We start from the raw sequence: 12,569 nt of genomic DNA on the forward strand, positions 1-12,569 counted from the left end.
CTGGAAAGGTGAACTGGCTCATTCAAACTCGGCTTGATTTCCCCCCACCCATCAGTTTGCTGCTTTTCATGTCCAAAATGGAAATGACCCAAAACTTGTTTCTAAAAGATTAAAAGCCTCTGCAGGAGGGTCTGATTTTGGGTTGAGGTTTGTGGGGGAGGGGGTGTTATTTTTTGCTGTTTTTTAACTCTTATGGAAGTGCTGTTTACCCTGGGATTGCCAACTCTTGGGAGCCACAGATCTGGGAAGGGGTGAAAGTTCCCTGGCCCAGGGACCACCCACTCTAGGGTGGGACCAGAAGGGTCAAGGGGTGGAGCCCGTATGTCAGGGGTCAGAGACAAGGCAGAAAGGGTGGAGCCAAGAGCAGAAGGTCAGAGCTAGTACAAAAATGAGAACAGTTATTCCATGTGTTTACTAATCCCATCAAGCAATACAGCCATTCATGATAGCAGGCCAACCCGGAGAAACCATCTATACTCTTGATTCTTATTCTGCCATGAGCTGAAAGCAGGATTTACAAGGGAGTAAAAGTCAAGCAGAGAGCACTATAGTTTGCATATTTAGTAAAAATATAACACACATATATGTAGCATATTGTTATGGAATGAAGTATTTCAGAACATGTTCTGGAAAACAATGTGCCCATTTTACAGATGGGGAAAACTGAGGCTGAGAGTGTTTAGTTGAAAAAAATAATTGGTGAATACCTATGCAATGCTGCATGTCACTCAGGAGTCAGGAGAGAGAGCCAGACAGCAGAACAAGTGGATCTGCAAGATGGAGAACTCAAAACATGCACACACTTATACCCAAAGTCATTTTCTCTGCCCTCGGCCATAGCTCTTTTTATTTTATTTTATTCAATTTATATTCCTCTCTCCCCACAAGTGGGCTCAGAGCAGATCACTAGCGGTAACAAATACAATAAAAACAGATAACATAAATTAGATTAAAACATATCAATACAATAAAATCTTAATCAGACAGTTGCTTCCATATTGCACATCCACCAAGCATTAGGACAAATCCGTGGGGTAGGGTGGGCAGCTACCAGATGACAATAATCTGGGGGGCAACACTTCTCCCCCACATACACACACCAGTAGGAGGCCAGTTTTTTGGCCATCTGCCTCAACATATGCCTTGTGGAATATCTCTGTCTTGCAGGCCCAGAGGAAAGATAATAAATCTGGCTGGGCCCGGGTTTCCACAGACAGCGAGTTCCACCAGGTTGGGGCCAGAACCGAGAAGGCCCTGGCCTGGGTTGAGGCAAGGCCAACCTCTCTAGGGCCAAGGACCAGCAGTAGATGTTTATCTGCCAAACGGGGCAGTCTCCAGGGAACATCCAGTGAGAGGCGGTCCCGCAGGTACGCTGGTCCCAGTCTGCTAAAGGCTTTAGAGGTTAAAACCAAGACCTTGAACTTGATCCGGAATTCCACTGGGAGCCAGTGCAGCTGGTGCAAAACTGGTGCTAGATGTGACCGGAATGTGCCACTGGTCTCCTTCTGGAGGAGTCTAGGTTGCCTACTTTCTTCATCCAGGAGTTGGGAGGGAGGAGAGAAGAGTGGAAGAAAGCATGCATGGAGCAGGAAAACACTAAGGGTTATAGAGAAGGGATGGGGAGGGGAGCCAGAAGACTAATACGGAGAAAGGAATGTGGGCAGGAAAAATAGACCAAAGGGTGGGAAGGACCCCAGCTTGTTCCGCCTCTTTAAGAACAATGCATTCCTCTCTACACATGCTCTGTGGATGTTGTGTGAATCCATCTCCTCCCCAGAGTTCTGGGAGAAAGTGAATGAATAAGTTTGGGCAGGGCTTTTTTTCTGGGAATAGAAGTGGTGGAACTCAATGGGTTGCCCTTGGAGAAAATGGTCACATGGCTGGTGGCCCCACCCCCTGATATGCAGACAGAGGGGAGTTGAGATTGCCCTCGCATAGGGCAATCTCAGCTCCCCTCTGTCTGGAGATCAGGGGGCGGGGCCACCAGCCATGTGACCATTTTCAAGAGGTTCCGGAACTCCGTTCCCCCGCATTCCAGCTGAATAAAAGCCCTGAGTTTGGGCGGTTACATAGGGAAGCAAGCGGGAGGGAAACTGCTGGGGAATTCCAAACCAGCTTTCCCGTGGGCACATCCACATTTGACATGATTCGGCAGCTGGTCTGGCCACCCAGATCCTGGCCTGGTGGCTACCTTAGGAGACGGAGGGAACTGAGATTGGAAAAACAAGAGAGAGAGGAAAGATTCACCTCCCAGCTTCCAGACCTGAGCCCAAACTGGGGCCTCTTTAGTGGCTTTTAATCTCGCTCTGTCTGTCTCTCTTTGGTGGGAAATCATCATGGATTTCTCGGGTCCTAACTAGATTAGCCCTCAACTTTCCTTGCCCATCTGGATTTTGTTCATGTCTGTTAGTTTCATTGTTTCATCCCCTTTTTTCTTGTAACTTAATTGTTGCGATTTCTTGCAGAGCAGTTTCTGGTTTGGCTGAGCCACCATTTCTTTATACCTTACCCCCTGCCTCCCATTTCACCGGTGCTTCCACCTAAGAGATGTGGAAAGACCCCAGCCTGCACTGCCCACCTGGCTACAGGTGGGCACAGTTTACATAGATTTTCCTAGCCAACAATTCTCATTTCTTCTATTTGTATTGGCCTTATATATAAGCTAAGTTGTGTGCTGGGGTTATGTTGGCGATGTTTGTGAATTGCCTTCCTGCAGTGGAATGTACTTGTTGAAAGAGGTACTGCCTATTGTGGGACATTACAATTGTAGTACAAATACCAAAGCTAGCAGCCCCTGCCTGCCTGCCTGCCATGGAGATCACTCCATGCAACCTGCATCTAGAACAGTTCTTACTTTACTTGAAATACTTCTTCACAGAATGCGGGGTGACTCTATCTTTGCCATAATAAGTAATGAGAGCCCTTGGCTTAAATGATCTTAAAAAGGATGAAACAAAATCACTAAGGGTGAGTCCAGCAATGGCTATTGGCCACAATGGTTAAAGGACCCTCTGTGTTCAGATAGAGGCAGGGCTTTTTTTCAGGGGGAACGTGGGGGAACGGAGTTCCGGAACCTCTTGAAAATGGTCACATGGCTGGTGGCCCCGCCCCCTGATCTCCAGACAGAGGGGAGTTGAGATTGACCTCCGTGCCGCTTGGTTTGGCGGCGCGGAGGGCAATCTCAACTCCCCTCTGTCTGGAGATCAGGGGGCGGGGCCACCGGCCATGTGACCATTTTCTCTGAGGGCAACCCACTGAGTTCCACCACCTCTTTTCCCAGAAAAAAAGCCCTGGGCAGAGGCAATATACCCCTGAATGGCTGTTGCTGGGTTCTTTTGCCTGCTCCCACGCTGCCCACTGGGTTATTATGGTCTGCATAGATCTTCTTAGCCAGCAATTCCTGTTTCCTCTGTTTGTTATATTTAGCTAGATTGTGTGCTGGGGTTATATTGGTAATATTGGAGGATCACCTTCCAGCAGTGGAATGTCTCAGCTGAAAGAAAAATTGAGCATTGCAGGACTTCCCAGTTGTAGTACAAATTCACCTCCTACCTCTGAATGTAGTTCTTCTTCTGGACCAGTGTAACAAACAGATAGTTAGACCATCAGTTTGATGCGGTGGGGCTTAATCAATCCTCAGTCCATTTCCTTCCTCAGCCTATGATATCCCCAAGCCCGATGGTATAGCCAGGGGTCATTTCGTAGAAAAAGAGCTGGAGGAACTCATTAGCATAACTCATTAGCATATGCCACACCCCTTGACATCACTGGAAGTGTGTCATTAGCATTTGCGTATGCCACACCCTCTGATATCACCTATCCTGGCTGTTTTGGACCCAATCCTGGCCATTCAGGGCCGAAATTGGGCCCAAAATGGCAAAAGGGCTGAAAATGGTCAAAAGGGGGCCCCAAATGGTCAGGATCAGGCCTCTGCTGAGTGGGAGAGTGATCGACCACCCATCAGAGGCCCGTTTCGGCCCTAATCCAGACTGAAACGGGCTCAAAATGGCCGAGAGTCAGGTGGGCGAGGCCACCTGACATGAGACCTCTTTGGGGAACTGCCGGAACTACATTCCTGTGCGTTCCCCCTCGAAATGAGCCCTGGGTATAGCCTACTGGTGAAAACAAGAGTGCTGTGATAGGACCAGAAAAATTTCTGCTTCAATCCTTCTCTTGGTAGATGCTGTTCTCAGATATTGGATGGAACATTTGGCTACGGCTAATGTGATTTAGACATACAATTTCCATGAATGCAATCCATACCATAATACTGAAATAACATGTCTTGTCATGGAAAGAAGCTGGGTGGTCTCTGTAAAAGGACCACCAGAGCAAGTGGGTACCTTTGACCTTGTGCAGCATGTCTATGCTGCCCCTGCTGCATTCCAACTGCCACACCGTGCCACCTTTCCTCCTGGTTTTATTCTTGCATTTGTCCTACAGTAAATATGTACTATAAAAGCATTGCACCAGTACAGCTCCTCTTCCATGCAGCTGTGGGAACGTGATGGTGCCCCCCCCTGCCCAAATTCAACACTCATCTAGTATTTTTCTTGTCTAGGTTACAACATTCTGAACTCTGCTTTGGAAACTCATGACAAGTGGATTGGGCGACGGCTACTGCAGGAAGCTGAAGAGAATGTCACGGATAAACCTGAGGAGACCGAATTTCTCTATCTCAAAAACTGCACTGAACCAGGTAGGACTAGCTTTGCCTCGCCCCCTGCACCATTTCTGCTGGCTTGTTGTGCTTGAGGTACCTTGCTGCCGAGCTGCAGATACATGGCCGTTGTGCATCTGTACCTATTCAGGTTTATAATCCTGTATATATGAAATGAAAATCTTGATTAAACCCCTCTTAATGTCACCTCAAGAGGAGGAGGCTGGTAGAATGTCAGAAGTCTGTACAGCTGTCTCAGAGCTGAGCATATTGAGGTGTCCAGTGGGGCTAAAAAGTGTTTTTCTGGGTTCTCAGATAACAATTTATTCATGTAACAAAGGAATTCATCAACTATATTATCTGTGATATGAACGCTCTTGCATAAGATAAAGTATATGTAGACTTTAAGTGGAGGGCTTGCTTGGGAATAGTTTCTATTCTAGTTTATTTTTTAATTTGTACTTATTTTTATTTTACCCTAGTCAGGTTTTCTATTCTGACTGTTTAAAATACAGTTGTTTCTCCTTTATCTTAATTAAAAGATAAAATCTCTGCAGCTCAGCACAGAATTATCAAAGTCCCCCTTGTGTGTAAAAGCGGGTGAGGCGCCTTTCCTATTTCAAATGCATGTGAGGTTTCTTTTATATTTCAAATGCCTGATTATGAATAATGTTTGGCCGTTTCCACACGTTTTATCTGCCTGTGGAATATCATGCGAAAGACCCAGATAACAGCGTCTTCCTGGCGCAATTTCGCATGAGAAAACTGTGTCTTCCGGGTCTTTCGCACGATGTTCCGCAGGCAGGTAAGACGTGTGGAAACAGCCTTTGTTTTGCCTGAACGCAAAACGTGACAATGAAACCAAAGGTCAAGACTTGTATCAAAAATTCTCCTGATAAAATAATTAAAACAAAAACAAAAACCAGAAGTCTTTCTCACAGCCACAGAGGCAGCAAAGGGTTTTCTGTAGTCATCGCAGGATTATAAAGGTTAAGAGCCCCAGGGAAGTCTTGTTAAGTACAGTTCATACTCTGGCGTTGTGCATCTAATTTCTTGTTTAATCCTTAATAACATTGCTGAGGCAGTCGGATGAGCATGCTTTTCAGCTCAGGGAAGGGGTGTCATTAAAAAAAAACTCCCCTTGAAGATGATCTCCTTCTGCCTTCTTAATCATAATATGAATAAAAATGCAATAATCTTTTTCTTCTTTCTGGGATCTGAATCTGCTGTTCCGTCATATTTCTTCGTTCTCAAGGCTGCTTGGAATAATTTTGATTAGTTGAAAAACAGTTTTGTTGTGAGGTGTAAAAAAATCTTTACCATAACATATTTTCATAAAAGGGTTATCCATCCATCCATCCATCCATCCATCCATCCATCCATCCATCCATCCATCCATCCATCCATTTATTTATTTATTTATTTATTTATTTATTTATTTATTTATTTAATAGTCTGCCTTTCTCACTGAGATCCAAGGCAGATTACACACTGGAAGTGAAAACGTAACTACAGCAGCTTGCATCATACATCTCTGTTTGGCAGGATTGCAGACTCTGGGTCAAGATCAAGCCAGGGCCCTAGTTAAACAAAGGACGCTAGATATCGAATGGCAGACCTCAAAAACATCCTATAATTAACAGACTTGCTCAGATCCTGCAAACTGGAGGACATGGCTGTCAGGGCTTGTTGCTGCTGCTGCTGGGTGGGGCCCCAGCTGGGCCGGCCCTGACATCAGAGGGGCACCAGGGATACTGCAGGAACCTGCTCTGTGGAAGGAGGGGCGGTGTACATCACCCAGACTCCCTCTCAGTCCACTCGCTGGCCTGCTCAACCTGGCCTGCTTACCCTCTGCGTCCTCCATCATCTCCTCCTCCCAGAACTCTCCTCCAAGCCTCCACTCTCGCACTGCTCTGCTCTCACTCCACACCATCACTCCTTACTCACACCCACCACCTCAGAGCTTTTCCTAGCTACCTTATATAGGGCTTCCTTACCCCCCTGGGCTGCTGACCCCGGACAATGGCTTCTTTTATTGAGTCAAGCCATCTCCTTTTAGGTCTTCCTCTTTTCCTACTGCCTTTCACTTTTCCTAGCATTATTGAGTTTTCCAGAGAATCTTGTCTTCTTATGATATGACCAAAGTACGAAAGCCTAAGTTTTGTCATTTTAACTTCTAGAGAGAATGCAGGCTTGATTTGATTCAGTACCCACTTATTTGTCTTTTTGGCCAACTATGGTAACCACAAAACTCTCCTCCAGCACCACATTTCAAATAAATCAATTTTCTTCCTGTCAGCTTTCTTCACTGTCCAACTTTCATATTCATACATCGTAATGGGGAATACCATTATCTTGACCTTGGTCCCCATCTTTATCTTTAAGGATCTTCTCTAGCTCTCTCACAGCTGCTCTTCCAAGTCTCAATCTCCTTCTGATTTCCTCATTGCAGTCTCCCTTTTGGTTGATGATTGAGCCAAGGAATAGAAAATCTTGAACTATTTTAATTTCCTCATTGTCAGCTTTGAAATTGTGTAACTCCTCAGTAGTCATTGCTTTTGTCTTCTTGAATGGTAGGATACGAGCCAGTAATTTAGGGTGATCATGAAATGAAGCAAAGATACAGTCTAGTGGGTAGTTCTTCAGGGAGCACGCCCTTTGAAATGAATGGCAGTCATAGAAATCCATTTGCGCATCATTATTCATTCAATGGGGTTTGTGCTGGAAAGATTCCCATTGGATTATGCTAACTTCTGGTTTGGCAGACTCTGTATGGTTTTTGTGCACCTAACAGTTATGTGAAAAGGCAAATTTTGGTGGGTGCAGCCTCCCACCTCCCACCTCCCACCCCCCACCACTGTGGTACTTGGATGGGAAAAGATGGAATCCCTGATAGGCAATTACTGTAGGCAGCCTTGTTAGGGTTTAGATGGGAATGCTTCTGAACCACTCTGTCAGGCTTCTATTTTCTGTGAATCTGCAAACAATGACATATCACAAGAGAAAGGGAGTAAAATCATGAGAAAGCCAAAATACTTATACATTCATCCAGGAACTAGGAAAATATTTTGTTCCTGATTTTTAAAAACATGTGATAACGTGTGAACATTTGCAGGAGTATTTAGCTGCCGAGCATAGTTTTGCCAAGAGTATGGCAATGCAACTTTTATTTGCCTGCCCATCTCCATAATTATTATGAATAGTTGCTTCCCGGCTGTTCCCTTTGCACAGTAAAGATTCTTTTTTAAGTGTAGTCATGATATATTTAGCTGTTATTATCCCTGAAAAGGTTGAATTTCAAATTAGTATTTTGTATTTGTAGAGGTTAAGAAAATTGTAACTTTGAATTGGACCAATGTGGGAGGCGATATATGAATAGGCGAGGCTTGGAACGCTTGGAACTTTTTCATTCGGTGAAAGGCAATTTAGAGCTGTTTAACCCTTTCTCTTGAAAGTCGGGCATGGGGGAGTGATGGGCAGGGAACAGGCCTCCATCTGTGCTCCTTGCACATGTGCGCACTGCACAGACCCCTTTACTATGTTTGGGGCTGATTTGGCCGCACTGAGACCCTGTAGCTTCCAGTTTTAGACTGGATATGACGTTATTGGGCCTCCAGAGCACAGATGCACACTGTATCACCATGTACCTCTGGGCTCCTGACCTGCGTCCTCCATTCCCCGCCCCCCTGCAATGAGAAATGTGGGCTGGCATCCCTATGTTTTTATACTTTTGTACTAAACAAATATGAAACTATTGCCTTATCCTTTGTTGTTTTATATTGCTTTGATTTCCCCGTTGTAAGCAATGGTGGGGACTGCCTGTGACTTTGTGATTGCGTCTTGGTAGCTGTCTAATAATATAGATCATCATCATCATCGCATTTGATTTATATACTGCCCTTCAGGACGACTTAACAAACTTTCAGAGCGGTTTACAAAATACGTTATTATTATCCCTACAACAATCACCCTGTGAGGTGGGTGGGACTGAGAGAGCTCCTAGAAGCTGTGACTGACCCAAGGTCTCCTAGCTGGCTTCAAGCGGAGGAGTGGGGAATCAAACCTGGTTCTCCAGATTAGAGTCCCTCACTCTTAACCGCTACACCAAACTGGCTTTCATGATTCTGTCCTCTACATGGAAGCTTCCTCCATAATTCAGGAGAACCCGACAAGCCTCCATGTCAGCAATAGGGTTGCCAACCTCCAGGTGGAGCCTGGAGACCTCCCAGGGTTCTAACTCTTTTCCAGACCACAGAAATAAGTTCCCCTGGAGAAAATGGCTGCTTTGGAGGGCAGATTATACTCTGCTCAGGTCCCTCTCTTCTCCAAATCCCACCCCTTCACTCCAGATCGCCAGGAATTTCCCACCCCTTGTGTCGGCAATCCCTGTCAGCAACCACATTTACAACAAATTAGGGTTGCCAGGTTCCCCGGGCTCTAAACAGGGGGATGGGGGGATGTCTTGGGGGCACACTTGGGGGGGGGGGTACTCACTGTATGTGTGTGCAAAGTGTGGTGTTCTCCAGACCCTTCATTGTCATGACAACAAAGAGCTCATGGGCCGATTCTCCTCACCTTTCTCCCCGCCAACTGGGTAAGAGGCAGAGGCGGGGAGAGGCTGGAAGCGAGGGATCTTCTCCCACTGGGAACCCTCTATAGAATGGTCCGTGGCGGGAGGTGGATTCAGGGTGATGATGTAATTGACTGGTTATATTTCACTAGTGACCTTGTTTAGTTTGTGCTGTTTGGGTAGGTTTTTGGAGGGATGCATGACTCTCAGTTCTCTGTCAGCTCTGTGGCATGACTGTTATAAGACAAAAGAGGCACCCCCGGGTAAGCAAGCTGTCAGGTATATATTAAATGAACCCAAACAGGATTAACACGTTCCAATGATATTCAGTGTAAACTTTTATGAAAGCTGCGTAGAAAGATGCATAACTATTAAAGTGACAAGTGCTGATTATAGTATATACCTCCGGTTGTGGGGTTTATCCGTAGTGTTTGGCAGCAGTGTCATGGCTGGCCCAGCCAGAAGTGACCATGGCCGTTTCCACACTGCTCCCCGCTGCTCGTAACAACCCAGAATATCACAAAAAACAGCGGAAGATCGCGTTTTCTTGCGTGAGATTTGCGCGATGTCACATGATGTCGCGCAAATCTCGTGTGAGAAAACGCAATCTTCTGCGTTTTCTTCACGATATTCCGGGTTGTTACGAGCAGTGGGGAGCCGTGTGGAAACGGCCGATCTTTGGGGCAGAAGAGACATGGCTGGTCACTCCTTCTCAGCCTAACTTCCCTCACAGGCTTGTGAGGATAAAATGAAGGAGAGGAGAAGGCTCCCAACTGGGGAGAAAAGTGGGTTATAAGTGAAGTAAACAAACAAGCAAACGACATGGCTCTCATGGGGATAAACTCCTAGCACATTGCCTCAGGAAACCGTAAGAGCTTTCCGGAGGGTGAATGGAATTGTGGAGGGAGGGATGGAGTGATATCAAGAGAGCTAGGACTGGAGGTGCAGCAAACAGGGGTGTATTCTTCTTTTTAAAAGTTAGATTCAGGTTTGGGTCAGTTTTAAAAACTGGATTCTTTAATATCAGAACCAAATCTATTTGTATTAGGAAATCAGTCCAATATGGGAGGGGCTATGGCTAGGGTTGCCAGGTCTAGGTTGGGAAATTCCTGGAGATTTGGGGGGTGGAGCCTGGAGAGGGCGGGGTTTGTGGAGAGGAGGGGCCTCAGTGGGGTATAATACCATAGAGTTCACCTTTCAAAGCAACCATTTTCTCCAGGGGAACTGATCTCTGTTGCCTGGTGATCAGTTGTAATTCTGGGAGATCTGAAGCTACCAACTGGAGGCTGGCAACCCTAGCTGTGCCTCAGTAGAAGAGCAGTTGCTTAGCATGCAGACGGCCCCAGAGTCAGTCTCTGATGTTTTCAGTTAAAAGGACCAGGTCATCAGGGCTCTATTATTCCTAAGGCTGACTAGGCCAAAGCCTAGGGGCCTTCAGGTACTAGGGGCCCGTCAAATTTTTTTCTGAGGTGCACCCCCACATATATTACAATTAATTGATTCTCTTACATAACCTCTATTAATAAAATAATTAATTGCTTCCTTATTGAAGAGAAACAAATTGTCTCTTATATTAAAACAATTATCTATAAATTATATGTGTATTTTATATGCCGTCAAGTCACCTCCAACCTATGGCGACCCTATGAAGGAAAGACCTCCAAAACATCCTATCATTAACAGACTTGCTCAGATCCTGCAAACTGGAGGACGTGGCTTCTTTTATTGAGTCAAGTCATCTCATTTTAGGTCTTCCTCTTTTCTTACTGCCCTCCACTTTTCCTAGCATTATTCTAGAGAATTTTTTCTTCTTGTGATGTGACCAAAGTATGATAGCCTTAGTTTTGTCAAATTATATATATTTTAATAAATAATAATTGTATTCACTTCAAAATATTACATCATTGAACAATTATATCCCTAAAATGTGATTTCCCTGAAGAGTTCTACTCTTGCAATAAAAATATTTTAAAAATCGTGATTAGAATTCTTCAGGAGACCCTCAAAATGGATATAGGGCTATGTACTGCGGTCTTGTACCTACCGTCCCAGGGTCAGGCTGTCAGCTGTAGTGGGGTGAAAGACTGAAGTGCCCGAGGGGGCCTGTCAGGATGTCAATTCTCTAGCCAGAGTATCGCCATATTAGCTTGTGTTATAATCAGTAGTTGTCTAGTTTTCCTCCCTCCAGGCCCAGGTGTCGACCAGGCTGCTCATATCCATGGGAGCGAAGAGCCTTATCTATCCAGTCCAGCCAATGACCTTGATGTCCTCGTCTTCTCATGCCTTCGCAGACAGGACTAGGGGGGAGGCTGGGAATGGGTGTTTGAAGTATTGTAACTTTCCTTTTACATGCCATTCTCAACAAAGCTTTCATTCAGCCAAAGCCTCATCAGCCTTTGGAGTATGGATACCTGTATCCTGAGCATAGTCTTTCAATAAACCTTTTGGAATCGAGAAATCTTGTGCTTCTTGCAAGAGCGGGGGAGACGAACTCTGGATAACTGGGATTCCATAGTCTGACGGGGCCCGAAATACCTGAAAGACTAAATGCCCAGCCGTGGGTTAATACAGCCCTGCAGGTCATGCAAAAGACCTTAGACTGTGGTGAGCTGCTGCCGATATGAGTAGGCAGTACTGATTTTGATGGACCAAGGGTATAATTCAGTATAGGGCAGCTACATGTGTGTTCATGTGTTCAATGGTTGTTTCCATCAGTTTCAATGGGTAACACCACTTGCAAATATCATTCCTTCCCAAATTGAGATTACATTCTTAAGGGTTATTTTCCTCATCTCAGGACTACTCTTCTGTGCCATATTTTAAGAAGGTGAGGCAGAGTATCATTATCCCATAGATAATGGGGCATAGCACATGCACACACACACACCCCCCCGCCCCCATGGATGGCACAAAACTTTTGCTGCAAGATCTTGGCTGCCATTTTGGGGCCTGCACGTTCACAAGGCCCCTCTACTTTATGTACGGTATATTTTGGATTTTACTGACCGATCCATGTCAGGGCATCCAGTGAATGTTGTTTCCTACAAGGCATTGAAAATGGGCATCAGCACATTCAACATTACACTCTGTCTGAGGCTGAGGAGGACCCCAGCAATGTTGTATGGGATTGCCTAGCAACCCTAAAATGGTGGACGAGATTTCCTGATGCAGTCCTGTGAGAGTATGGCAGCCATTTTAGGCTTGCTAGGCAACCCTGAATGCTGAAAGGGGAATGGGAAGGAAGTGGTGGTGGTGGTGAGGAGAAAGGTAGCATGCAGAATCAGTGTGTGGAGATAAGCTAGTGGGGGAAATTGGATTTTTCCTCCCCTGTGAGTGCTC

The 12,569-nt window shown here is 45.6% G+C and overlaps 1 protein-coding gene across 1 annotated transcript in view; it reads left to right on the forward strand.

Annotated features, from left to right (window-relative positions):
- The window catches only part of SLC24A3 (solute carrier family 24 member 3), a 248,618-nt gene that overhangs the window by 50,356 nt on the left and 185,693 nt on the right, over nt 1-12,569 (forward strand). Inside the window, exon 2 of the mRNA XM_054985808.1 lies at nt 4,562-4,699. Within this exon, the coding sequence (XP_054841783.1) occupies nt 4,562-4,699 (138 nt within the window). The remainder of the gene's footprint in view (nt 1-4,561; nt 4,700-12,569) is intronic.

This window comes from Eublepharis macularius, chromosome 7, assembly GCF_028583425.1.
Source record: "Eublepharis macularius isolate TG4126 chromosome 7, MPM_Emac_v1.0, whole genome shotgun sequence".
Classification (NCBI taxonomy): Eukaryota; Metazoa; Chordata; class Lepidosauria; order Squamata; family Eublepharidae; genus Eublepharis; species Eublepharis macularius.